The sequence below is a fragment of the Camelus ferus genome, chromosome 11 (assembly GCF_009834535.1).
Source record: "Camelus ferus isolate YT-003-E chromosome 11, BCGSAC_Cfer_1.0, whole genome shotgun sequence".
In the NCBI taxonomy this organism is placed as follows: Eukaryota; Metazoa; Chordata; class Mammalia; order Artiodactyla; family Camelidae; genus Camelus; species Camelus ferus.
The window spans coordinates 52,918,721-52,946,551 of NC_045706.1; the positions used below are offsets into that span (position 1 = coordinate 52,918,721).

At 46.9% G+C, this 27,831-nt stretch overlaps 1 protein-coding gene across 16 annotated transcripts in view; it reads right to left on the reverse strand.

Moving 5' to 3' along the window:
- KCNMA1 (potassium calcium-activated channel subfamily M alpha 1) overlaps nt 1–27,831 on the reverse strand; it is a 711,960-nt gene that overhangs the window by 211,750 nt on the left and 472,379 nt on the right. For all 16 annotated transcript variants that reach the window (XM_032491958.1, XM_032491957.1, XM_032491943.1 and 13 more), the window contains exons 6-9: nt 24,398–24,473; nt 16,613–16,688; nt 14,366–14,536; nt 12,665–12,756 (exon numbers count right to left, since the gene is read on the reverse strand). In XM_032491958.1, coding sequence (XP_032347849.1) covers nt 12,665–12,756; nt 14,366–14,536; nt 16,613–16,688; nt 24,398–24,473 — 415 coding nt within the window. The remainder of the gene's footprint in view (nt 1–12,664; nt 12,757–14,365; nt 14,537–16,612; nt 16,689–24,397; nt 24,474–27,831) is intronic.

A 27,831-nucleotide genomic window follows, 5' to 3' on the forward strand; every position in this document is an offset into this window, starting at 1 on the left:
GTTGGGTTCCTGGACACCTACAAATCTACCATGTGAGAGTCATACTTTGATAGCCCTGTGTTAGCTCAGCTCACACACTAAATAACTAAATAGTCTCAGGCAAGGCACCAATTCTGCATTTTACAACTATAAAGCCAGAGTCTCTGAAGGGCTGGTGCTAGTACCTGATTCATGAGGTTATCCTGAGGATTTATTTAAATAGATAATGCAAGTGAAGGGCCTAGTGGAGAGTCTGGGCCATTGTAAGCATGATTAAATGTGATATCTGTAAATCAGGATGTAGCAGATGTAAAGCACTCTATTGCTCCTGGAGTCTCACCTGATCCTCAGACAACCCTGGGTTCCTACTATCTGCATCTTTTCAAATAACGTCTCTGAACCTCGATTTCCTTAAGTGCCTGACATCCCACAGTAAATAGTGAGTGACTTGCCCAGGACATGATCCAGGTCTCTGACTCTAACTCTCACAAAGACCAAGGTGATGAAGTGAAGAGAGCAGAAACTTGGGTATTTCAGCTTCTGCTCCTTCACAACAGACAATGCTGGGCCAATAAGAGGTCCTCCTGGACACAGTGGAGGGGATATTGCAGGGTCCTCCCTGGGGCAGGAGAGAGGCTTGTCCTGGGGACTGGGATGAACAGGAATGAACCTCACGTAAAGCATCACTATGTTGTAGTATCACTAGACTTCTAGCTGCACCTAGTCAGGTGCTGAGCCAGGCCAGCCAGCTCAAGACAGCAAAGGCTGAGCAACAGCAGAAACTCAAAACCAAGCTTTTAACTGATGCCACACAATGTGGCGAGCCAAAGGGCTGCAAGGTGATGCAAAAGTTCATCTGAGACATTATATGCCACGTCCAGCCCAAGGATCCACAAAATAACAAAAATCTAAATGAACCGTTGACAACAGGGAATATTTAGGAAAGAGCTATGAAGGACTCTGACGCTGTTCCCATCTGTGGTTCTGGACTTGAGCTTTTCAGACTACTGACAATCCTAATGACAGGTGTACAGGGCCTGGCCACTAGGTTTGTGATGATGGCCACCAAACCTAAATCAATAACCATTTCTGATGCGACAGACTTCTTGATTTTTTTTTTTTAAGTTTTATAAAGTCCCATGAACAACTCTTTTTTGGAATAAACTCATGTTAATGGCTTGGATGAAAAGAGCCATTTCAGATGCATGAAGAAGCATCTTAAAGGCCAAAATAGTAGCTGATGGCATTTTGTGGGAAGGAGTTACTCATCCAGTGTAAGCAAGCATGCCTAGTTTGGGTACAGGCTCCCAAACACGGGATGGATCAAATTAGGAGTGGGTAACACTAGTGTGTCAGGGAGCAGGCAGGGATGGCATCATGTGGTTGAGTGGGATTTGGTCAGAATGATGCATGCCTGTTAGGAACTCTACCAGGGTTCACCAGGAAACTACCAACTGCTTGTTTCACGGGCACATCGTCACTAAATACACATTGGGGTGCCCCCTCAATTAGCAACCATCTCCACTTCCACAGCGGAACGCCACACATTGCCCTCAGTCCCTCCACTCCCTTCTCGGAGATGGGCCAGCAAGGCCAGGATGCCCCAGTAGAGGCAGAATGTCAGTTTCAGAGCTCAGTTCCAGCAGGGTCTCTCAGAATGGATTGCTTAGGGGAACTGACTCATGGCAGGAGGCATGAGAGGAGGATAGCGAGGAGGCCTCCAGACAAAGCTTTCCAGGTCCCAGGGAATGAGCTATCCAGAGATCCGAGGTTGAGTTTAGCTCAATGAGAACATATTAATATCTACACACTTTTAAAAAGACTCCAGGAATGGCCTTTGAAAAAGAGTTCTATGCTGGATCTAGTGATGGGCTCCTGTCCACATCTCACGTTTATCTTCCTATCAGAATGGCCCCTGGTGAATGTTGAGTCCAGCACCCGCATTATTTTAATGTGGAAACTGAGGTCCAGAGATCAGTGCAAGAGGAGTCCCCGAGCAAGGACAGACCTACCCACTCAGTTTGATGCCCTCGAAACCAAAGCAGCTGGTGCTCCTGAAAGGAGTCTGGGCTAGGAATCAGGAGGCTAGGGGGCACCCATCTTATGTGCCCTGGGGCCAGTCACCAGAAAATAAAGAGCCCCAGACTGACGGGGCTGCACCCACAGACACGGATGAATCCTCCCACAGCATTCCGGTTCTCTGCCCTACCCAAGCACACACCATTCTGTCTTGGCCAGATGTCTGCGATAGCTTCCTAATTCAGTTCCCTGTTTACCCTCCGCCCCCAGAAAGGTCAAGAGCGAGGACGGAGGCAAGTCCGACTGCATCATGTCCCACAAGGGCAGGGAGGTCTTAGATCTCTCTTTAGCAGAGCCTCACTCTAGGAAGATGATGTAAAATGCACAGCTCTGGGCTGTTTATTTTTAAAGATCCTATATCCATTTTTACTGGAACAAGTATAAAGAACTTAAAAAGCCCATAGCTATCCTGTCACAACAAATCATCCAGGGTAAATTGAAAATCCTATACGGCTTTCCCTGAATACATGGTGCTCACTTTGTCAAAGAGGTGGATGAAATGTGGCACATGTTGATCTAGATGTCTCTGTAAAACTGTAATATTTATATCAAATACATATGCTAGAACCTCTTCTGTCTTTCTGCTGAGCCTTCTAATCACACTTTTTCCTCGTCCTACCTCTTGACCCCAACGCCTCCCACCGCTGGAAATCGCATCAGATAGGAATGAATTTTAAGAAGGACTTGCCAAGGGAATTTGACAGCATTTTGTCACTTAGAAAGCAGCACAGGGTTGGCAAGAGACCCCACAATCCAAATCACACAGTGGTCAGTACACAAAGATTCATGTGGTCCCTCCTAGGTTGGACCGGAACCATTCAGGGTCTACAAAGCTCTCTCTCCATGAGCCTCTCTCATGCAAACTGAGATTTAGGAAGGTTCTGGGCTTTATATTCTGTCTTACCTGGTAGTGTTTTCAGAGGCAGCCTCCCTTGATTTGGGTCATGTCCTGTGACCCAGGTTTTCCCTTAAGGTTGATGACCCCACTGCCCAAAAGGAAGACGGCTAATTCCAGTCTTGTCTTCCCACTGCCTCCTAAACTGAGAGCCTGTCCCAAAGGGAACTTCCTTCCACATGGGGTGCTTCAACTCCAAGCCGAGTGGGCCCAGTCCTTCCCTGTCACCCTCGGACCCAGCTCAGGACCTCCCAAACTTGCTGGGCGTCCAAGAACTGTTGACCCATGGACTGGCTGATGCTACGTGCTTGGCTTGAACACCCTATGTCATAGACAGTCTAGAAGACATTTAACAGTTAGTTAAAGGCTGCAGATCACTGACTGATTCTGCCACCTCAGATCTACCACCAGGTGAGAGAACAGTATGTGTAAGGAGGATAAAAATGAAAACACAACCACTGTGACGGGTAGGGAGCTCACAATCCCAAACCCTGGCTTTAATTATTTCCTGTTAAAACAAATGAAAAAAAAGAAAAACAAAAGCAAGCCAAAAACAAAACAAAACAAAATCCAAGGAGGTTCGGAGATAAGATAATTGCCTACCCAGGGTCCACATTGAGTACTCTGCTAATCACAAAGGAAGGAAATGCCTTCTCCCTCCTAGGGAGGAAGAAAATAAAGTAATCATCTTATCCAGCTGTCAATAGAGCTACTCTGGAGGAGACAGGCTGTTTGGCTGTTTCCCTAAATGGGGGCAGAAGGCTGAGCAAATAGATCCCAACAGTGCAGCAAAGGCACCTCTGTAAAACAGAGCCCCAAGGTCAGAGGACAGACTACTGGCAGTCCCAGCAGAGAATCCTGGAATGTCCTGACCGGACCAGAACCTTCTGTACAAAGGTGATGCATCTCATCCTGTGCAGATGGTCAGGACCTAAAGCACCCAGAGGGATCTGTGTCGGTACCGCCACCATCCAAAATCACAAAATTACACCGGGCACTTGCAATGACCACACACCTTTTGTATCCTGTTGGCTAAAAGGAGCTTCAGTCCAAGTCTTAAAAAAAAAGTGCTGAGAACCTCAGTGTAGGACACACTGGTTGTATTCACCAGTCCAGCATGCACCCTTCTTTTTGTCAATAGCACCTCATTTTTAATTTGGAGAATGACCTCTCCCCAATCAGATGCAGTCTTGGGACCTTTAATCATGGCTCTTTGCACAAAGTAGGCCAATCAGAGCTTTTTGATCTTGAGTGGAGTGACCCTAAGTTCGCAGTGGGAGCTGACTGATCCTGATGGTGAAACCCCATGTGGACTTTCTCTGAGTCTCTGCTTGCACATCCCAGAGCTTCTTCTCTGGCTCATCTCTGTCCTTTCCGGGATCTGCAGCTTTCCTCTGAATGCCATAAGGTACTTCCAGAAGAGATCAGTGGCTAAGGTCATAACACCTCTCACAGAAATGGGCATGCGCCTATCCATCTATTCTCTGAACATGTCTGCTTATTAAGAAGGCAGAGGAAAGGGAGATAAGATGGCTTTTACTGACAAGGGGAACGCACATTTGGAGCAGCCCCTACAGTTCTGCGGGTGGGAGCAAGTCACTGTTACACAACCCCAGGACAAGATGTGGAGGCGCAAACCCTGAGAGGCACAGAATCGAGTTTCCACGAGTTTCACGCTGCATCATCCTCTAAGGTTTTTTAATAAAAAGAGACACTGGACTTGGCCAGTTAGAGTTTCCTGGTTTATTTTCAGTGCATGATGGCAACATCAATGGGATAAACCCCAAATCTATGAGGAACCGCCTTGCACAACTGTGGAAAGACTTCTATCAGAATGAATGACATCAAGGAAGACAGAAAACACAGCGCAACTTAGTCTCAGATGGTTGTGTTTGTTCTTTAGATTAAGAACTTACCCAGCAAGGATTCACCCAGTCAAATGTGAGGTTAAGCAGAAAGAATCTTCAGGGATTATAATTAGAAAAGTCATATTCAGAATTCTTTTTCTTTAATGGAAGAAAGACTATTTGAGCGCAAAAGTCTAAGTTTAAATATGACTTTTTTTTTAGGTACACAGTTCATCTCCCACCTACATTTCTATTCTTGTTTTCAGAACAATAGCTGGAACATTTTGATAAGTGTGTGGAAGGGAAGAGAGACAGCAGAAAAGTGGGGTGGGGGGGGGACAGAGACAAGCATTCATTCCATTTGTATTATCAGGAAATTGATTTAATATGCATCCAAGTCTCTTTAAATAGAGCTTCAAGTTTGAAAGGCCTGAAGATGTGGCTTATAAGAATCCAAAGCAGATGCAGAGAAAGAAGTGCCCACATCCACACCCACCAAGACCCCTCTCGTTGGAAAGGGATACCTGGCACTTTACATTACACAATACAGCATCTACTGACACTTGCTTTTGGTATCTGCCCCTCGGTACTGAATTTCAGAAGTAGTCAAGGGGTCATTTTTCCAAAGTATTAGGGCAATCTCATTTTTTTCTCCCTCCCTCCAAAATTTTAAGGCTAATCAAAGCAGAATGCCTAATCAGTCCAAGATGGCCTGTCAACTTGAATTATCTGTTTGTCTTCTTATTTACTGTATCTGTCTGTCTACAGTTCTTCATATCTTTGTGAAGATCAGTTATTGGGGCCTGTGTTTCCTTCTGACTAGAATGGCTACCAGATGATCCTTCCTGGTGATATGTTGATGATTTGTTAATTTATGGCTTTTAAAATCTAGGAATCTGAAAATACTGCTGAGAGTTCAGGCTGGGGACCACGTGGGCCCCGCAACGAGAGGGCTGTAAGGGCTGACTCGTGGAGGCATGGAAGTTTGTGTAAAATGCAAAGCACTGGTCACATCCCAACCATTTGCTGTAAGATGCAGAGCGTCGGTCACATCTCAGACAGAGTGATGTCTGTGATGCAGGCGTCGTGAATGGCAGTGTACAGGGAACATCTCTCACAGGACCAGCACCCCCCCCAACCCTGCTGGCTGTGAAGAGGGGGAGGGAGTACTGCCCAAGGTACACGTCGATGGGAAAGGAAGGACCTGGTGGTCAGACCACAGAATCAGCCCTACATCCTACTCCCAAGCACGAGGGCCGGCCCGCTCAGAAAGAGCAGAGAAGGAAATGTTATTGCAGGAAGGCTGTCACCTCCGGGAACCAAGAGGGGAGGTTTCCACCAGCTCTAAGTTCGAACTCCCCAGCCACTTTGGTGGCCAAACAATGTAACCGAGAGCTAAAGTGAGACGTGGTGTGTTTGGAGACGTTTATGGGTGTGGAGAAATACATTTGTCCCCAGGGCCTGGTGTGCAGCAAGCACTCAATAAACATACGTGGAAGAGATGAAGATAAAGACACGACTCACATTAGTTCTCCTGGGAGGGAGGAAGTGGACTAGGGCAAGGGGGTAGATAAAAATAAATCTTTGTAAATAAATAATGCTAGTTCTGGCACAGCACATCGTTAAGATTCCAATTTTTTTTTAATGGTCTAGAACCAGGTGGGCAAAACCTGAGTGGTGGAGAAAATGGACAGCCAGGCAGGAGGGAATAGAGCGTGGTCTCAGAAAGGAACAAAAAATGCAGAGGCAGATGAAGGGCTTGTCCAGGAGACGCAAGATACAAAATAAAGTGACCCGGTAATGGGGAACCAGGGAAGGATGCCCTCTCCTGGTCGTTCAGAGGAGAGCACTCTTACAGGCAAACTAGATAGAGCTGGAGAGAGAAACTTAGTCCTGCGGGGGTAGAACTGAAGACCGGAGTGTGCAAGAGAAGTTCCTATAATATGAATTTTAAAGTCTAACGTGTTAGCTCCCCTCAGCCTCGACAGCAATAAAAGCTGGTTGGGTAGCTGACGAACAGGCTGCAGCAGCCCCTCCTCCGAGGTGTCACCTCCCTGGACCACGTCATCCCTGTAAATAATTCCTGTTTTGCTCTACAAGAATCTTATGTCTTTTTTCTGAGTTTTAGCTGCATGGATTAAAACCTGTACTTGGCATTTTCTTTCTTGCTATTGCCTGTCACCTCCCGGAGACTGTAACCTCCACGTGGCAGGTTCCACGAGTAACTTGCTCACCCCTGAGTCCCCCGCGCCCACCGCCTCCCAGCATCGTGCCTGACGCGGAGGCACTGAGTGAACGTCCGTGGACTGAACGAGGGGACCGGCGAAGGTGATGATACAGACGGACAGTGAGGCAGGGAACTAACTGTGCTCTGTGTTCTTTGTTCTTGAAATTTTCTTTTAAATGAGCCCTATGAGCCCTGACATTAAAGAACATAAAAAGCCCTCTGTTTCATTTTTAAATGGAAAAGCATGATAAAGTCTGCCCACCTCTCTGGCTTTAAGGCTTCTTCTGACAACCCTGAGGCCACACCTGAGGTTGAAGGGAGACCTGCCCCAACTCCCTCCAGGAGGATGCAGCCTCCCGAGGGCTAAGATTCTCACTAAAAGCTATGAAATAAACTCAGGGTGCATAGCTCACCCAGGACTTTCCAGGAGGGGCTCCTGCTACTCTAATTCTCACTGACAGTTAAGAAACCAACATCAAAGAAGTGCTCTGAGCGGTGCTGCAGACCAGCTGAGGAAGCGAAGGGCGCAGGTGGACACGTCCACCAGGCAGAGGACGCTCTCCTTCAGCTGATGTGCAGGTAGGCTCTGCCCAGGAGGGAGTCCAAGTCTGGCAGATCATTACATCCACCAGGGCGGGTCCCTTAGGAAATGACCTTCCCAGAAAGGACGGAGCCAGGGAGGGAATGAGCGTGTTGAAATACACAAACAAGGCACGGATCTCATTTTGGTCAGCTATCTGTCTGTCCATCCTTGAAAGCCCCTCATTGTTAGATACGCTCAAAAGGCAAATACATTTCTGGTCTAACGAAATGGAAAAAATCCAAGGAGAAACGGTCTCGTCCCCTCTCCACCTTTCGGTCCTTGACCCTGGGGCTAGGCTCCTTAGAGGCACCCGATAAGCAGGAGGAGGAGACAAGCCCGAAGTGAGGCTCAGGCCTTTCTCTCCCTCATCATCATGTGTGCCGTGTTCTGGCCCCACCATGGGCAGGGGTGGAGGAAAGCACACAATGATAGCTCATTAAGTTTAGAGCAGAAAGGGGCCTCAAGGGATGATCTGGAGCAGCAGAATCCATCTGCTATAACCCCCTTGTTATAGGGGTCCGGGTTGGGGAGCCATCCAGACTTTGTACTTCCCATGACGGGCTTCTGGGGCCCGAAACTGAGGCAGCCCCAGGCCAGGTGTTGGGGAGAGGTGTATGGGGAAGCACAGCCCAGTGCAGCAGACTGCCCCTGGGTTCAGATCCCAGGTCCACCCTGTACTAGCTGTGTGAAGCCAGGTGAGTCAGTGCAAATGGAGATGAGGGAAGCACCTGCCACACATGGCTGCCGTGAGGACGAGGAAGTTTGAAGGTGAATGTAGGTATTATTACTGTCCTAGAAGGCAGCCCCAGGGCGTGGGCTGTGTGGGCTCATGTTCTCATTTCCGGAAGTGTGTGGCACTCCTCTGTCTCTCTAAGGAAGAGTTCTAAAAGGAGCCACAGCACATAGGCTTCACAGACAGCTTTCTTGGTTTGGAGCTAGAACCAGGTTAGTCTGTGGTAACTACTCCCCAAGCAGAAGGTGGGCACAGGGACCCATCCAGCCAGGGGAACTTCCTGCAAGTAAATTACATTCAGTTTCCTGTTCCCCTTCCCTTACTCCTTGTCCTCAACTGTCCATCCCTCTCTCTCTGTCCTCCCACACCTATCCATTCTTCCCTCTCCCCAACACCTGGCCTGGGGCTGCCTCAGTTTCGAGCCCCAAAAGCCCGTCATGGGAAGTACAAGGTCTGGATGGCACCTCAACCCGGCCGCCCCTAACAAGGCCGTTATAGCAGATGGATTCCTTTCTGTGGCCGATTATTTCCCATGGCCCTTGGCCATGTGACCTCGGACCATGATCTTGTCAGTTTTCATCAACTAACCAGGAGAAGGCTGAGTCATAGGCAGAGAGGCAATCTCTGGGGGAAACAGCAGGGGCTGTGGGAGGAAGGAGAGCAAGCTGGGATCCCAAAGGCCATGGAAGCCTTAGCCCTCTGCCCGCCCACCTCTGAGCAGCTTCGAGCTTACATGGGGGAGGGGAGGAGGGGAAGGCAGTCACCTCAGGAGGCAGGCTGGGCTGCAGGAGGGCTCCTCTTTTGAACAAGATCTGGCATGTCAGCCCAAGAAGCTAACTGACCCCAAGACCTCAAACTCAGAGAGATACTGCCTGCCCCAGATGCTAATCAAATCTTTGGGCTACTGACACCCAAGTCCCTAATCTCAGCAGCACCCCCTACATCAAATAGATAAACTAGAGAGTGGCTGACACTCACACATGCACACATCTCCCTACACCTACTGTTGGCTCTGGGTGTCCTGTGAAGGGTGAGGAGAGAAATATTGATGAGAACGTTGGAGTAAGCTTCCGTGAGTCTCAATGCCGTATTGGTGGTGAGGATGTTCTGGCGATGCTACGTGAAGTGTTTACATTATGCCAAATACATAGATTCATTCTGAAAATGGTGTACCATGAAATCTTCACACGCTCCAAAGTCTTGAAACTGGGTGTTGCATACACAAAACCCCATGGTTCACCACCTAAATTTTTTTTTTCGTTTAAAAAATCTTTGAATTTCCAAGTTTTGTGTCTCTGTAGCTTTAGGGTTATGCATTACCTTGAGTTCTCAGACAAGTTACTATATTGTTAGATAGGTTATTTCTGAGTAAAATATGCACATATAAACAAATCCTTTAACTATGTGTGTGTTTTAATGACTTTCCAGGCATCCATCTGATGAAATCTTAGGGACAACAGATACATGTGTGTGTGTCCATGAATAAAGCATATATCTTTATGCAAACACAAAAACACGGGGCGAAGCAGGCTATTTTAAGAGTCTGAACTCCATCTTTCAACAAAGTTTAGCTGCTTTCCTTTTGCAAATGCATTTAATTTTATCTGGAAACTTTTTGACGTTAGAAATAGAACAACTGTAGCTTCTCATTATGTTTGCTGCCAGAATCCATGCTTGGTTGCTCCACTAAAGACCTTATATTGCTAATTACTACCACATGCCCATATCCCAAGCGAAAGAAAACTTATTGATTCTGACAGCCCATTCTCTCAACACTGAATTCCAAATGAAAACTCAAATTTTGGCCAAACATAACATTTCATCAATCTTGTTCCACTGACTGGAAAAACAACATCAAACCAAGGGTGCTAATGGCCCTTTATTACCGCTCCTTTCCCAAGCTTATATTTTCTGATGAAAGATCTAAGTGACCAAAGGGCTTCTTTAAACTACTTGGTAATTAGCTTTTGAACCAGGAAACAATGCGTAAAGTAAAGTGAGCAGTCCCAGTGCTGATGACAGAACCTACTTTCTGTCCACAGGGTCCAGGGGACATCGGAGAACACAAAGTGAACATTAAAAGCAAAGTGTGCATTTTCATAAAAGGAGAAGAAAGAGAGAAAGAGAGAGAAGCAGGCTAAAAGCGGTGATAAAAGATGACGGGGATGCAGCCAGAACAAAAGCTGCCGGACGTCTGTGATCTGAAGCCATCGGCATGCAGGGTTGGGAGGGGAAGACAAGGCAAAGGGAGGACTGGATGGACCGGAGCAGGGCAGTGACCATGGGTCTCAGGGTCTCAGCTGGGTCACCCATCCACAAAAGCATCCAGTCCTACACACACTGGGCTACGGAAGCTATTTTGTGGGGGGAGGGGGAATGTACCTCGAGTGAGAGTCAAGAAATGTTTTCAACACAAACTTCAGGGCAATTGATTTTACAGAGTTCTCCGGGCGCAGCGAGTGATGGGGAAGCACCGGCGGAGACAGTGGGGTGGGGCGGCCGTAAAGGGGGCCCGAGCCCCTCGCACGCCTTCTGCTTTATGGCGACCTGTCCGCACCTTCAGGGCAAAAAGGACGGAGAAGCTGTTTTCCTCTTGGCAGGGAATAAATGACCAATGGAAATCTCTGGACTTATTTGGCCTTTTGGATCCAACCAACGGCCCTGAAATGGGAACAGCTTGGTCCTTATCTCATCCAGCGCTGTTAGGGTAATAGAAAGAGGAGGACTCCATCAGAGGGGAGGGGGCTGTGCTGCCTCCATGGAAAAGACGCCAACTGGCCTCCTCTTGCCCGCTGTCCTCTGCGCCTTTGCGAGGAAACGGGCGTCCTGTGGGTAGTTCAAGAAAATGAGTCCTTTTCCCCACCTCCTCATTTTCTGAACGGAGGACTGGACACCTGAGCTCGGGATGCCATGGGATCACTGACGGGAGAGGAGGTTGGCTCCATCCAACGTGACTGTCAGGCAAGGAGGAGGCGATGGAGGGAAATGAGATGCTACCGCTCTTATTTTTCTCTTTAAAAACAAAATAGGCTTATTCAAGAGTTCATTTAAAAATGCATGAGAAAAAAACAAAACAAAACAAACCCCTAGTTCCGTGATAGGAACTTCTGTGAGTGGGAAGGAGTATGGTGATGAAACGATTCTGCATCTTGATCTGGGGGGTAGTTACTGCGTGTGAACATAGGTACAGAATCTCTGAGCTGTACATTCAAGATGTGGACATCCTACTGTGTGAAAGTTAAAACAAAAATAAAAACTCGAAAGGAAACAAAGCTGAGTGCCCAAGAAAAAGCTTCAGAAAGAAAAAAGTACAGAATGGTTGCCTCCAGCCCTGCCTCCCTTCGAAGATTCTCCTCTCGAGATGGTGCTCTGGCAGAGGACAGAGCGGTCAGGCCCTGCGTCTACTTAGGAGCAAAACTCCGGTTGACAGTGGACCCATTACATTGACAGTGATGTTGACAAAATGATCTGAGCACACACTGCAACAGTCCCCAGAAGAAAGCATCCGTGTATGGGAAACCAAGCAAAAGACCCATCAGGAACGGCGTGCCCTGCTCTGACATACCACAAATACACTATTTCTTGCCCAGGAGGAAGTTCAACTGAGTAATGAGTCCCTTTGAGGACAAGTCCAGCGCCTTGTGGCAAAAGAAAACAGATTGCCTGGTGGCCCCAAAACCAAGGCAACCTTGCCCTTGCTCTCCCTAGGACTTCCCTGCTGGAGTGTGAGCCCATGTCATTGCTGCACAAACCCCCCTAGGATGGCCTCACTTTCAGTCTGAGAAACCAGAATGTCATCACTTATCTAGTTGGTATAAAGAATAAGTGAGCTTGGTTGACTTGTTGGGGATCAGAACAGAAAACATGGGCCCAGTTATCTATGGACCCCTTCCAGGGTAAATTCATTATGCCTCTTGGAAAGATGGCTAGGGAAGAAAGTTGTGAATGGGAACTGGCCTCAGCAGTGGGGTCCACATGTGATCACTTCCTGGGGTAATTCTGACATCACACCCCACACAGAGTGAGGCCCGTTGGGTGGGGTGGGAGAGGGGCAGGATTCAGGTGTCACAGCCACAGGGGCTCTTGAAAGTCACTCAACCACATCCTTTCTGATGCAACTGACTTACTTTCTGCCTCCATGTTTGTTAAAAGTCCCGCCGAATTTATTCCGATTCAGGATGAGAGCAGCAATTTCGGGCACGTAGCGGGCAAACATTGCCTACATGCATGAAACAAAGAAACAAGAGCCAAAAAAAAAAAAAATGGCATGCAGAGAGGATTCTACCACAGTGGAGGCAGCAAAACCTCTTGGCATACTTACTTTCTTCCACTAACCGCACTATAGGAGCCCCCGTATTTCTTGCGGTTTCCTATTAACTCTATGATTTCAGGGACGTAGCTGGCAAACATGGCCTGAGGAGAAGATAGGAGACAGAAGAGAGACTAAAAAGACAGGCCAAAGAAAGGGGGTGACCTTTTCAGAGGGGGGGTGGGTACTAAGATCTGAAAACACAAAGGATTAGAACTGCAAAGGTACATATTAATATGTTCGATTGTAAAAAAAAAAAAAAAAAAAAAAGATAAAATAAAACCACAAAAGGGGCAAGCTCCTGAAAATACACAGGACAAAACAAATGTGAGCCAACCTAGACAACTTAAAAAAAAGTCACAGTCAAGAAAAATATAAAGGAGACAGGAATAAACAAGGTGACATCTAGCTCTTCTTCCTGAAGAGAAATCAGGGTGTGCATGCTGGGGAAATCACACATGCACACACAAATACACATACACACACACACACACACACACACACACACACAATTTCAAGAGAAGACTTTTCTTTCTAATTAAAATTCAAATAAGCATCCATGCCTTTATGAGCAATTAAGGACAATAAAGACCAAAAGAAGATGTAAAAATATATAAACTTTTCTATTTAAAAAAATTACTACAAAGCACAAAAGGTAAATTTAGGAGATCACATGGGAGGAAAGGATAGCCAGGAGAGACAAGTCTGCCATGTTTTGTCCAACAAACATTGTGCTTGTGGCTGGATACGAGGGTCTCGTTATTTGCAGGGACCTCACAGATGCTGTGGGAACACTGTGTTAATGTACACACGCACGCATCCATTTATATACATTTTTCAAATGTATACGCCACATGCATACCAAACAGAGACATGTATGCATTCAATAAATGCGTGTGTGGTGTACATATGGGAAAGTTGTGTGCGGATAAGGATCTTAATCGCTTACCTCGCACACGGCAAAAAAATCTCAACTTAAAAGGAGCTACTTTGACAGACAAAAGGCAGCAATTGCTAATGAGTTGCCAGAAATCCCCCTTGAAAATTACATTTTAACCAACTGTGATGAGCTGCCCAGACCACAAAAGCAAACTTTCTGACTTACAAAGTGGGAGGAAAAAAATCCCTGGAGGGTCGCTGTCAGGCAGTCGGTTGGCTAGTTACAAAACCGTACTCAGGTCACGTGGTGATGTCCACCCGGAGGAGACCGGTGGGCTCTCCATCCTCTGGGGTGGGGACCCTCTCTTTTGGGCAAGGCCCCAGCCACAGTGTTTGTTGGAAGTTCTGGGAGGTCCAGGAAGGGGGCGGGGAGCTCTTGAAACCGCAAACTGTCTAGAGTATCATCGTATCTACCAGGTCAGGTGATAGCAACTGTCCCTGCAGAGTGTCAGATGCTGAATTATATTACCAAGGCACAGACACTCCCACTTGGTAAGTGAGCATTACTTTCTCAAGATAATTAGGTTTGCTCTGGGATACACGGCTGTCCCTGACAAGGACAACGTACCTGGGTCTCTGGGAAACGAGTTCAATACACTAAAGAAGGATACAGAAAAGTCACCTTTGCATTTGGATTGACCTAACCTGATTGTAACACTAAGGCAGTCACTCACTTCTGCAGAAACACAGTATCAAATACACAAGCTTTAAGAAAGTGGATAATAGAAAATATTGATGACTACAAAAATCAACATCATAATAAAGAGTTTTTACCAGTCCCCCGAGGATGAAGAAGACCATGAAGAGACGCCCGAGTGTCGTTTTTGCATAAACATCCCCGTAACCAACAGTGGACATGGTCACCATGAGCAAATAGACACATTCCCAGTAGGTAAGAGCCTGGTTGTTTTGGAAATTTTCCCAAGGGTCCCCGGAATTCTCCACCTAAAGCGAGGGGACCGGGGAGAGAAAGGAAAAACATTATGTATGTAATTAGCCAGCAACACCAAAGCTCCAGCATCCAGGTTGCTTCCGGATGCACGGTATCCTCAGCCCACAGAGTCTGCTGTCCCCAACTGTTGAGGAATGCGCACCACCTCTGAGCAGAGAGCAGAGGAGGTGGACTGGACTCCACCTGCTCCGCTGATGGGGGCAGAGAAGGGAAGGAACTGAGGAATGTATCCCGAGGCCATTTTTCCTCTCATTGTTACAGACAGGAGACCAGCAGAACTTTAGGGTATTGCCTTTAGCCACGGTTTACAGCTTTCTCTCCCAGGAAAGAGCCAGAGAGCACCCCGCCCCCACCGCCCTGGCCCTTCTGTGAGTTCCTGCTCAGTCCCAAAGAAATTCTGAATCTTCTCGCAGGGGGCCTCCTCCTTTCATCATTTTGACCAAGGAGATGCCCAGGGGACCTTGCTCCTTCAGATCTCATGCCTGAACCCCAAACAGTATCTCCTGCAGTCTGATTAGGCTCTCCCTGCTTCACAGAATGTCAGCAATGGCTGCAGGGATCTCCCCTGGAGAGCACAAAATGTGAGCTCGTGAGAATTATCCACATTTGCACACCCTTTAGACCAAGGGTCAGTGAACTTTGTCTGTAAAGGGTCAGATGGTCAATATTTTCAGCTTTGTGGTCCCTAGGGTTTCTGTTCTCCATAGGGACAACCCAACTCTGCAGTGGAAGCAGGAAATCAGCCAGAGGCAATGGGTGTGAAGAGGATCAGCCCCAGGGTTGCAGGCAGCCCACCTCTGCTTTAGACAGCACAGAACACTTTCTGCCCTCCCATTATATATGCACTCAGCCAACAAAGCTGTGAGGTAGGCAGGAGAGCTACTTTCGAGACTGTCAGGAAAGAGGGAGAGACAGGGGCTAGGTCTCCAGTTCTACCCCACATCCCAGCCCTATAACACGTGGGATGGCCAACACCTGTGACCTGCCAAGAGGGGGTCCCTGTGGATGGCTGGTCCCTGACCTCCTGGCCCCCAGGTCTCCAGCTCTACCTCTGAAGAAAGTTTCCAAGACCTGGCCTCTTTCACACATCACTGCTTGTCCTCAATGTGCCCTTTCCATGGAGGTTTCCTAGTGAAGCAAAAGGCACTTCGCACAATAGTAAGGTGAGGTCATTGCCACTGAAAGCAACCAACTATCCTCCGTATCTGTGATTTGGGCACTTGGCAGAATCAGAGTGATTATCTAAAGGTGATTTCAGCCCCAAATCCCATCAGCATAAAGGCATAGGTGGGGAACCATCAGATCTAGTGGCTGAGAGACAGCCCAGCAGTCTTCCTCCAGGCGATAGTCACAAAAATCCCAAGGGGAGGTAACAGAATGCCTCCTCCCACTCCTTACGCCGAAAGAGGCTCAGCAAGAGAGCGGCGTCTTTACTCAAAGCTTCAGAGTTAGACGAGGCCCCCTCCACTTGTAACAGTTTGTGTCTGTACAAAACACACTTCCCACAATAGCTGTGCTCCCTAAAAGCAAGGGGAAATCTGCCTTGGGGAGGTGAGAGCAGCTTGACTTAATAATACAGGGCTTTCAAAGGAGTTGTTAATTTAAAAGAATTAACATTTTTGAGATACAAAATAACTTGACAAGTAATCAGAAAAAAGAATCAAAGGGGGCTTTGTGGAAGGGGAAAGTGGAGAGACATTGAGGAATGTAAATTTGTTATTTACGAAGAGATGGGGGTCAAACTTCCAACCTGGTTGCCAACCTTTCCAGAAGTTTGCTGAGGAAGCACTGCCATCTTGTGGCTCAAAGGGGTTATTGCAGACAGGGTGAAAAACCATGAAAGCCCCCAGCAGTGAGCTGAAGAACGCAGGTTAATAGTGTGAACATGACTCACCATTTGGAACTAGTTTAGGGTAAAAGGCTTGGAAACCCAGACAATTGTGCAGTTGCTTCGCCCTTGCCTGCATTCTACAGCTGGTCTGAAGTTTGTCTCCCAGGTAATAAAAAGACTCAGAAAGGGGCTTGTTTCAGAAAAAGCCAGAACTGAAGTGTCTTTAAGGATAACTTACCAAATGGATGAACCCGGCTGCGGTTAGCCACGTGCTGATAAATATGGACAGCAGATTCACCAGCTTGATGGAATTACTGTGCAAAAGAGACAACAAGCAAAATCTCTAAGTTAGGGAAGACCCTGTTGGGGCTGCCTTCCGAGTAACAGCGCCTCTTTCAAGGGATGCAGCCCCCCTCGAACCCCCACAAAGTCCCTCCATCTTAAGGGGAGGACTCAGAAGGCGGCGTGAGTAGTTCAGGCCAGAGGCTATAGGAAGATGACATCTGAGTGACAGAAAGTGGCCCCTAAGTGAACCCTTCCGACTGTGTTAATAACTATCGTTTTCATCTTTATTTTGAAAATCTTTAAATCTACAGAAATATTGGAAGAAGGGTATAATGAGCACTTGTGTGCCCCTCACCTAGATTAACCAATAAACATTTTGCCACATTCACTTTCTCTCTCTACGTTTCTTCTCCTCCCCCTTCCTCCTCTTCTTTTTGCTGAACCATTTAAAAGCACGCTGTCGACACCATGACACAACCCCCTAAATACTTCAGCATTTAACGCCTAAGGACACCGTGCGAGACAGTCATACCACAACTGTCGTGCCTAAGAAAATGAACACGGATTCAGCCATGTAACCTAATGTGCACTCCTGAGTCAGATTCCTCCAGCTGCTCTGAAATTAGGTTTATTGATGTTTTCATGCTTTCACCCTGATTCAGGAAGCACTGGAGCCTCGTGCATTGCATTTGGTTATTACGTTGCTTTAATCCAGGGGGCAGGAGACTCTTCTGTAAAGGGACAGACCGTCAATATCTAGGCTTTGCTGGGCCATAAAGTCCCTGTTGCAATTACTCAAGTCTGCTGCTTTAGCAGAAAAGCACCTTAGGAAAGCCATAAAGGAAGGGGTGTGGCTGTGTTCTGGTGAAACTTTATCTACAAAGACGGGCAGGGGGCTGACTGGCCCATGGGCGACTGAGCTGGACAATTCCTGCTTTATTCTCCTTTAATCTGTAACACCCCCGACCCTGCGCCCTCTTTAATTTGGTTTTAGTGACAATTTAATTTGCTGTGTACCCAGGCCAGCTGTCTTCTAGAATGTCCCACATTCTGGATGTGTCTGATTGCTCCTTCATAACTAGATCCTGTTTAAATACTTCTGTTGAGAATACCTGTCTGGAATGGCGTCACATCAGGAAATTGCAACTCAGTTACACTGTCTGGTCACTCGTTTAAGGTGGGAACACCCGATCTTGCCACTGAGCGGTGCCCATCTCCCTTTGTAATTAACATGCCATCTGGGGAGTGGGACTCTGAGACCAAATGAATATCCTATTCCCCAAAGACCTTACACCTAAAACTTTCAGCATCCACCAGTGTTCCTTGAGTAGGAACAAATGGAACTCACTAAATATTTAGCTCCCTAAGAGTGGGGACCTTATCAGCCTAGACCCTGGAAGCACTGAGCCCCTGGTCAGAGTAAGGCCTCTGAGGATGTGCACTGAGCAAACTGGTCTCTTCCTCTGTACCCTCCCCACTCAACTTCATCCTGGTCACTCCCGCTGGCGGGTGCGGCTCCTTGCCTACTGCTGACAGCAGATCACCTCCCTGTCCAAAGGCTCCCTGGTGACTGAAATGTTATGTCCAAACTCTCTCCTTCCACCTTCAACACCCTCTGAAGTTCCAGGTTCTCCTACCTGTATTCTTCCTACATAAACTCCTGGAACTTTCATCGCAGCCAAACTTACTCACTCAGCCTTTGTTTACGCTCTTACTCACCTGAACGCCCTTCCCATCTGTCCAAACATTACCCTTCCTTCAAAGCCTGGTTCAGTCGCTACCTCCTCCTTAAACCGGTTCTGCCCACCGACAATACAAAGTGACTTATGGCTTTTACATCCAGCCACTTACTGGTAATGGATCCCACTGTCTGAAGGCACCGTTTTAAATTCCGATTTGACTCTTGCGTTCCTAACTGTGTGCTGCAGGAAGGAACTCTGTTTTCTCTTTCCGTCTCCCCAGGGGGATCCAGCATCACCCACAGGGCAATTCAGCTCCTCATCCTTGATTGACTGATCTCTAGCCCCTCCCACCTCTTTCCCAAGGGAAACCAAAGATTTAAATTCCAAGAGCTTAAGATCACAGTCATAAGAATAGCTAACATGCACACCGCCATTCTAAATGTTTCAATTGTTTCACGTATCTGAACTCATCTAATCTCAATAACAACTCAATGAGGTGATCCCAAGGTTAGGAAACAGACCTAAGTTTGCACAGGAGTCAGCAGGAGTTGGAACTGGGACCCCGGCAGTTCGGCTCCAGGGTCTGCCCTCTTGGCCGCTACACCACAGGACAGTTGTTGCAGATCGGAGTCCATCAGGAGGTCTTCCTTGTGAAGTGAAGCTGTGCCTCTCCTCACATCCCACGTACAGGAGATGAAAAGGGCCAGAGGGTCCTGCCCCCGGGAGGAGAGAGACCACCACCACATCCTGTCCCCAGATGGTTTCTCAAGGGGAAGACACAATCCTGCAAACCCTCCCTGCCTCTGCCTCTTCCGCCCTCTGGGTGAACTAACTTTGGAGACTGAGAGCCAGATGAGGAACAGGTAGCCAGGGGCAAAGGGAGACATCTCAGGGAAGCCTGCATTGCTCATTTCCTCAGAGGTTAATTAAGTACCGAGTTGATTCACTTACACACCCCCGGATCTTGGAGACTGAACAAAGCAGTGTCCCACTCCAACCATGGGGAGCCCTCTTGAGATATTAAATCCATGGGAGTCTCTGAGCCTCATGGCGCTTTGGAAAAAACGACCTAATATGGTGATTACTAATCTCTAAGTGACTGCCACAGTGATATTAATAGCGCTTAAGGGAGCTCTTGTGTACAGAACATTTAATCATTGTTGCTGAGAGAGTCCATATTAAGCAGTGAAATCTGATTATTTTTATGGCATCTGCATCATTACAGATCCTAAGTATTAGGAATTTGCTTTTCAAATTAAACTCTAGGACCAGGCAATCATCTGCAGGGTCTGTGCAAAAGATGCGAGATTAACTCTTTCTTTCTCCATAGACTTTCTCCATGTTCTGACACCAGGTTGCATCGGGCTCCCTGGAAGAAGGGAAGGAGTGGCAGGGCAGGGCTGCAGGCTCTGCATGGCCAGAGAGGCCACTGGAGATAGTCACAGACTTCATGGCCAAGACCAGGGGTCTGCACCAAACATGAAGTTCCCAATGGTTAGAATGACTGGGACCATTTAGAGTCTAGCCCCATCACGAGAAGGGAGGGACAGTGACCTTACCATGAGGACCTAACTTCATTTTCATGTTTTCCATGATCCTTTCTAGGTCTCTGACCCATGAGTTCTCACTAGCCATTAGAGTAATTCCTATCAGTGGACATAGTGAACCATCACCCACGGGCAACTAGGTCAGAACAGGGGCAGAGGGAGTCTGATTCTGTAGATGCTGCAACACTGAATGTCTGTCTCTTTCCAAGATTAGAGCTGTAACCCCTGAGCCTTTGGGGCCACCTCTGCCCTCTGTGTATTTAACAACACATGTTTCAGTTGATAACGAAAATATCACCCACTTTCCACAAAGAAACACCAATCTGCCCCTGTTCTGCTTGTCCAGTATTTTCCTCTCTTTCTGGGATAAGATACAGCCAGGTGCCAATGCCCTTATTTTATTTTATTGTAACCTCTCCTGGGCAGATGTGAAATACTTTCAAAAGCCAACCGGACTATATCCCAGGGGATGAATGGTCCGAACTCTAAGACATGGAGTGAAGCGAAATCCAGTTCTGTCACATATACCCTTTCAGTAGCTCTCCATCTGTCTCCCTCTTCTCCTAAGGCCAGTCCCTAGGGCCACTTCCCTGGACAGTTGCCCCCTAACTAGTCTCATGGTTGATGATCTTAAGATGTTTCAAACCCACTCTCTAAACAATTGGTGGAACAGCGGATCTTTCTAAAACGTACACCTGGCTGTGTTTCCCTCCTGCATAAACCCTTCCACCACTCTCTCTCGCTCTCCAAGTAAAATCTGTGACCTCTGAGAGCCCTCATGACGTGGCCTCTGTCTGCACAACTTCTTGCAGTCTCCATATTGAATACTCTTTTTTAAGCATGTTAGCCTTGGAGACATTTCTGAGGTCATATATGTAGTACAGTGGTTTCAGTCTCCAAAATGTCAAAAAAAAAAAAAAAGTGTTGTTTAGGTCAAAGATGCTACGTACACAGCCTGGAATGCTATGTGGGAGAAAAGGCGACATGGTAGAGTATTAGTGATGGTTTTCTCAACCATCGATGGTGTCGGGGACGTTTACTTTATCCTTCATGCTCCTCTATACTGTTGAAATGTTTACAATGAGCATACTGCACTTTAATAATAGAGGAAACAGTCAGGCAATTGTTTTTCTTAAAAATCGCTGGCGATTCATGTTTCCTTCATCAGTATCTCTCACATTAGATGAGCTGTGCAGTGACAGCCTTTAAGTGGAGCTGCTCACGTCACTCTGACTGTAGAGTAGCGTCCTCTCGCCTATGAGTCTACCTGCCAGTTTTCAGGGCAACTGAGGAACTGCCCAAAGCTCAGACCACGACATGGGGTCTCCCAGCGGCCCCTTCAACATGCCAGTTACAGGACACAGGGCATTTTAGGCCCTTCTGTTGATTGGCAGTTTGGGGAATGACCTTGATGCTGTCCCACTGCTGTGATTTTCTGCTTTCTCTGTCTTCCTGTTCACTCTGTCATCATTTTGCTGACGTCTTAATTCTTTCTCTCTTCCCCACCCCGTCTACGTTCTCTCTCCTCTCTCTCCCACCAAATACTTCTCTGCCCTGTTTCTTCCCACTCTTGGCCAAGAGAGGCAGTCACAGAACAGAACATGAAGCCACAATTTCATATCATTATTGCAAATCACATTTCATGTCTCCCTCCCTCCCTCCCTGATGTCCCAGACTGGTGGCGATTGGCCACTTGAGAAAGCTAAACAAAATCCCCCTAAAGATGATTACGGGGCTCCACCCACCCTCCTGGAAGGTCAATGTGGAAGCAGCCAAGTGCAGAGGCGTCACCGGAAAATCCCTCAAGGCCCGAAGCCCTGCAAAGCCCACGGCTTCCCCTCATTGGCGGCAGGGCCTGCGGGGGTCTGTGCTGGGCGCATGGGAGGCGAAGCCGAGATCAGCCAGGCCCCTGGAGGGGGCGGTGCAGAGGCAGTCTCCAGCCTCCAGGGTTCAGACAAGTAAATGACGTTTTCACGTGCCCAGTGACCGGCCTTTACCTGCCTTCCTCATCTCATCTTGCTCCTTTCCTGCCACAGAATCCCAGTCTCCAAGAGCATAGAATGACTCCAAGCTCCCCCAAGGGCTGTGTTCTCTCACTCACATGCTTTTTGCAGCTTCCTTGATGGGAAGTCACCGCCCCCCCACCTCTCACCTGCCTGATCTCCAGCCCCACTGGGATGATATCTGGCATTCTACAGGGCTTACCTAAGACACCCCCTTTGCCCTGAAAAGATCTTTGGCGGCCCCGTGCTCTTGCCAAGCCCCGCTTAATTACTCTTCTCCGTGCCTCGCAAGCCCTGGGTGTGCCTGTATCTCAGCACCTGGTGCACTACAGGTCAGTCTGGCTCCCCCTCCCCGAGGGAGCTCTCTGAAAGCAGGGCTCTATCCTGGTACCCACCTCACTGCTGGTACAAATGCTTGATTCACACTTGAATTGCCACAGTCACTTGGTGGTGACCACCAGCAACAGGAACTGGGCCAATCCAAGTTGTGATGGAAACCACCCTCCAACAATGGGAGTTTAATTCCGTTGGAAGTGAGTTGCTGGGGAAATGCTGTTTGGGGCTCAGGATGGCAGACTCCCCAGTAGCCTGCTGCCCATGACTCTCCCAAGGTATACAGTCCCTTTATCCCTCGCTGCCTGCTTCGGCTTCCTCCCTCTGCACTGGGAGAGAGAATGAACGACCCTGTGACTGCAGTTACCAGGTGGACTGTTCCCCAGGGATGCAAACGCTATTTCCTGCATCCAAAGGAATCTTTTCCAAGGAATAGGAAATTGGTAGGTCCATTGGCCAAAGCCCAGAAAACTATATTTTACTCTGATGCCTTATCATTCTCCCCAGTCCCAAAGAATCCACGTGGAGCACAAGGAAGGCGAGAACACAGTGCCCTCCAGGTTATCCTCAGAGTAACAGCACCTTCTTAAAACGCTGGTGTCCGAGAATTAAAATCCCCCTAAATCAGTACATGTGCAACAGGGAGAGAGAGGCACTGTACCACGTTAGAGAGTGTGGGTGACTCCACATAACACACTCCCCACGTGTCTCTTGAATACAGCTCCTGTGATCAGCACTGGGTACTCCCCAAGTCTACTTTAAAAAATACAGTCTGGTGGAGCAAATATGATATTGGGGATTGCTAGCTTTGCTGACAATTTTAAGAGCAATACGGGTCCACTGCATGGAAGAGTCATAAAAACGTAGAAATGAAGGTTAACTGCCACTCAGAAGAGACATGAGGAATAATAATATTCACTCTATATTAATAATATCACATGCTATTCAATGGGGCACCAGTAAACTCTGACCCCAGGATAATGACAGTGAAGGGTGCTGGGAAACACTAGACGACTCCCACGGTGTTAGAGGCTCACTATCTTTTTCACTTGACTAACAGAAAGTGAATTTGTCCTCCTCCCCCCATTCACGTGGATGAAGAGTTAGCCAGGGGAAACCAATGTGGAATTACAACAAACTAAAATGAACAAACGAAAAACACTAAGACCCAAGGAGGCAAGCCAACAATAGCCCGTCACATTTGTCGGACGGGGCATGTTCGGGAAGCTGAGTCCCAGCCTCGGAGACTGGGAAAACGATGCTGGACCCAAGGTGCCCCAGATGCAGGTGCATTCATTATAAATCACAAATGCAGGGGTGTCCTGTTTTTCATCATTTATCAAACACGTGAAGGCCAACCAAAGAGGAAATGGAACATTAGCAGTGAGCTTCTTAAAGTGTAATTTCCTATAAGAGAAATTTATGACCTGTACTTACTCTCCATTAAAGGCCGTCCAACCTCTTTTATTAGTTTATTCATCAAGGCAGCCCTGGTTCCAGGCCAGCTCCGAGAACCCTGCAGGTCCGTCCGGAAAGGGGCCTCTGGGGGATTTTTCCCTCCTGGCCCAGTAGTGTTTTCCAGATCATAACACAGTTAGCAGACGTCCTCACGTGCACTCAGCAGGAGGTTTTTAGGTATTCCCCAGAAGGCAATTCACAGAGCAAGCCCCAGGGGCTACCCTGGCTATAAAGTGGACATCTAGAATGTACTTTGAGATGAAATGATTTTCTGTTTGCCGTGTGAGGTTTGTGATTGCCTCTCAAAGAGCATTGCTTCCATTGTTTTTATGGCCAGGTTCAATTCCTTATTTAGTGATGTAATAAAGGGGTGATTTAAAACGTGGGAGCAGGGACTTCTCAGTCAATGAGCAGACCTGTCCCTCACCCACTGTACACTTCTCTCCACGAGGCTGTGGCTAATATCCGAGCAACCCCACACGGTCCCCTCAGACTGTTTCTACTTCCCCAGAAGCACAGATGTTTCTCTCTCTTCACAACACAGTCCCCCGCCCTGCAGAAGACCCCATGCCAGACTTTCTCTGGACTTCTGTGTTAGATCACTCTGTGAATAAAGGGATTCTAACTTTACTGTGATGAAAGCAAACACATCTGATATTGACAACTTGGCACTGGGGACCGGACTAAGGAACAAATATGAGAAAGAACATCTTACCTTGTCTTCAGGATGTTCAGAAACTGCAAAATTTCTGAAAACTGGATCAGTCTGAGAGCTCTTAAAAATCTCAAACCTGGAAAGAGACATGAAATACAGACACATTAGGTTCAGTGGGTGGTTTTAATGTTCACCCTCTGCCGTCGGATTTACAGCTGCCAGGGTTGAAGGGATATGAAATTCCTGCAAAAGAATGAACCATCCGGTACCTTGGACATAGTCCTTCATTCTGACTCTTGACTGGTTTAATCTCAGGTGGTAAACTGACTTTCTCATTAAAGGAGGCCTGTCTGGAGTCACTGCAGAGGAAGATCTGGTGGGGAGAGCCCAGTTTACTGAAGTTTCTCATGTGCCCATCTCTGATTTAAAGCACTATTTCTACGTTACACGGTTGTTTGAGAGGATTCTGTCTCTGAAAAATACTGGGAATAGCTCAGGGTAATTGCTAAGAGCAGATTAGGAACAAATCGGATAACCTCACCTCTTCAGTGGATTTTTTTCATCTTTATCTTCAGTCCTGATAAAATGAAGAGTACAGCCCACAGCATTATCTGTGTCCTACAAGGTTCTATATTTTCCTCCCAATCAAAACAAAAATCAGATCAGTAAGATCTCACACCCCATAACTTCAAGATCCAAAACTTGTATAATTCCATTTTCACTGAATGTCGAGATAAATGTTTCTCCTTTCTAAATCCGCAACCTCTCTTGACTGCAAAAGGGCCAGTGCTTCTAGGTGGCAGAACAGAGAGGGAGGCAGGGAAGGAAGGCACAGTCAAGGATTAAAGAAAATATAAATTATTGTTGTGTTTTAATAGCCAAAGGTGAAATATATTTCTGTTGAGATCAAATTTGTGAGTCAAAAACAATCTTGAGTGACTCATGGGGTTTTAAAGCTTGGCAGTCGTGCAAGAGACCTGCTTATAAAGTACTGACTATCACAGCTTTGAGACACATCCGATTTCACACCCTCTCCCAAGGGGTTTACTTTTGCATCTTTTCTGAAAGCATTAAGCCCCGCCACATGCCACGCCAAGTACAGAGTGGGCTCCGTGGTGGGCGAGCAGCTCAAAGGTCATGGGTGAGATTTATTCTGCCCCATTTGTAAGGCTGTAATTGGGCGGTTGGCTGCAGAGTGGTAAGAAGTGTTGGTGATTCTCTTGAGACCCCAGAGTGAATCAAGGAAAGGAGACAGATGGGAAGTTCTCCCTACATAGCTCCACATGGGCCCAGTTAGATGACTCCTCGTTCAAGCACAAGGTGGCAAGGAAAAACTAACATAAAGCCCACAGAAGAAAAAATCCCACTGCACAAGAGGGAGGAAAGGCTATGGCTCAAAAGGAAAATTTCTCATCTAAAAGGATTTACCTTCATGAAAAGAAACTTTTTTTTTCCCCTCAGAAAACACCCGCCTTCTATTCTGAATGATATTCATCTTACTTTTTAAACAAGGAGGTGCAGAGATGAGAAGGGATGTGCATGAAATAAAAGGCTCAGGGACCAGGAACACAGTCCTAACTGAGCTGATAAAAGGCCGACTCAATGCTGCTGAAAACTGGACCGGATGCAGAGGACGAAATGGAGATGTCACCTCACAGACAGAGAGCATAAGGAAAGAGAAGGAAAAAAGATTGAAACTGAAGAAAATGGAAATGGAGTGGAGATCACAGGGACCCAACCTTGGACCAACTGTGTTCCAAAGGGAAGGACAAACAGCACATAGATCATAAGAAACAGCCAGGACGTAACAGGAGTGAACTCTCTGGATATGAAAAAAATGACTCGAGATTAAAAGGCAAAATGAATGACCAGCTCTTAGAGACCAATGCCAAGAAGTATCCCATTTTTTTCTTCTTTCAGATTTCAAGTATTAAAATAATTGCCATATAAAAAGAACATGTCAGGGAGGGGAGAGGGTTACCATTAATACAACTAAGATCTCATTATATAATAGTTTGTATTAAAAGACAATTGAGCAACACTTAGCATTTTGAAAACAAGGACCCAAGATTTTTATGTCCCAAGAAGTAGCTGTTCAACAGCATAAGGCAACAAAAATTATTTTCAAATACCCAAGTTCTCAGAAAATACACTGTTTGTACAAAACATATTGCAAAGAAGTTCATTAAGTCTTACTAAACCAGAATTGGGGGTACAGGCTGGAAAGTGAGTTTTTAATAAACTCTACTATTGGTCCTAAGCATCCGGCTCAACCTGGATGGCTGATCTCACGCCAGCACCATCGTCCTATACTGCTGAGAGATAAGCAACACATTTAGAAGCTTGAGGTAGGAAAAGGCTGGTGGTGAGCACAGAAACTGGTTAAGGATAAAAGACGCTTTAGTGAAGTATTAGCCATGAATAGTTTTATCCTGAAAATCTGATGTATGTGTGGGTGTGGGTGTATTTTCATTTATGGAAACAAAAAAAGAACACAAATGACACAAACTCTGAACTGGACTTCTTTCTATTTCTCTTTAAGTGATGCCTTTGACATCCTATATTATTTGTTTGTTGCATGTCATGTTTTAAAGCAACTCACAAAAATATAATAGAGTAAGAGCTTTTCTTTTCATTAAGGTGTATGAAAATAAAGGTAGAAAAAAAAACAAATTCAGAAGCCACAAAGTCCTACCCTCTTGCTAGAGGTAAACTGTAGACCTAGGTCTGAGTACTTTCCCAAGAAAACTAAGCAGAGAGACGCAATAAGATTAATAATGTGCAAAAGAGAAAAACAAGCTGGTTCTCAGGAGAAGAGTTTTTCCCAGCATAGAGACTCAAGAGAATTGCCTCCCTGCCAGAGGGACCCAGGGTGATGCGGGAGCAACACTCTCATAGGCTGAACAACAGTGGGTTTTGTTATTTGACTGCCCTGTGCTGGTCATTGTCACAGCATTGCGTTTCGCTAACAAATGAGTAAACTAAGTTCTACATGGGTTAAAAAAAAAAAAATCAGTCTACATTTTCTCCTCAAATCCAGCCAGACACTCTGGAGAAATGGTTGGTCTGAAGTTTATATCCTTCAGGTCACAGTTCATAGCAGCTCCCTGACCGCTTTCTCCCCTGGATGCCTTGTGGTCTGCGCTCAGCACAGCAGCCAGAGTGAGCCTGTTACCAGGTAAAATGGAACATGCTGCCCCTCTGCTCAAAGTCCTCCAATGCTCCCCATTTCACACAGAGTAGAAGTGAGAGTCCTTCAAGAACCTAAAGCCAGGCCAGTCCCCATTTCCTGTTGGACCTGCTGACCTCCTACTCTGACTCTCCTGCTTGGCCTCTGTCTGTCTTCCTCAGTGATCCCTGACTGTGCAGGCATGTTCCTGCCTCAGGGCCTTTGCATGTGCTATTCTCTCTGTCTGGACTGCTCTTCAAATGGCCAAGTGAGGCACTTGCTCACCTCCTTCAGGTGTTTAATCAATGTAACCATCTCAGTGAGA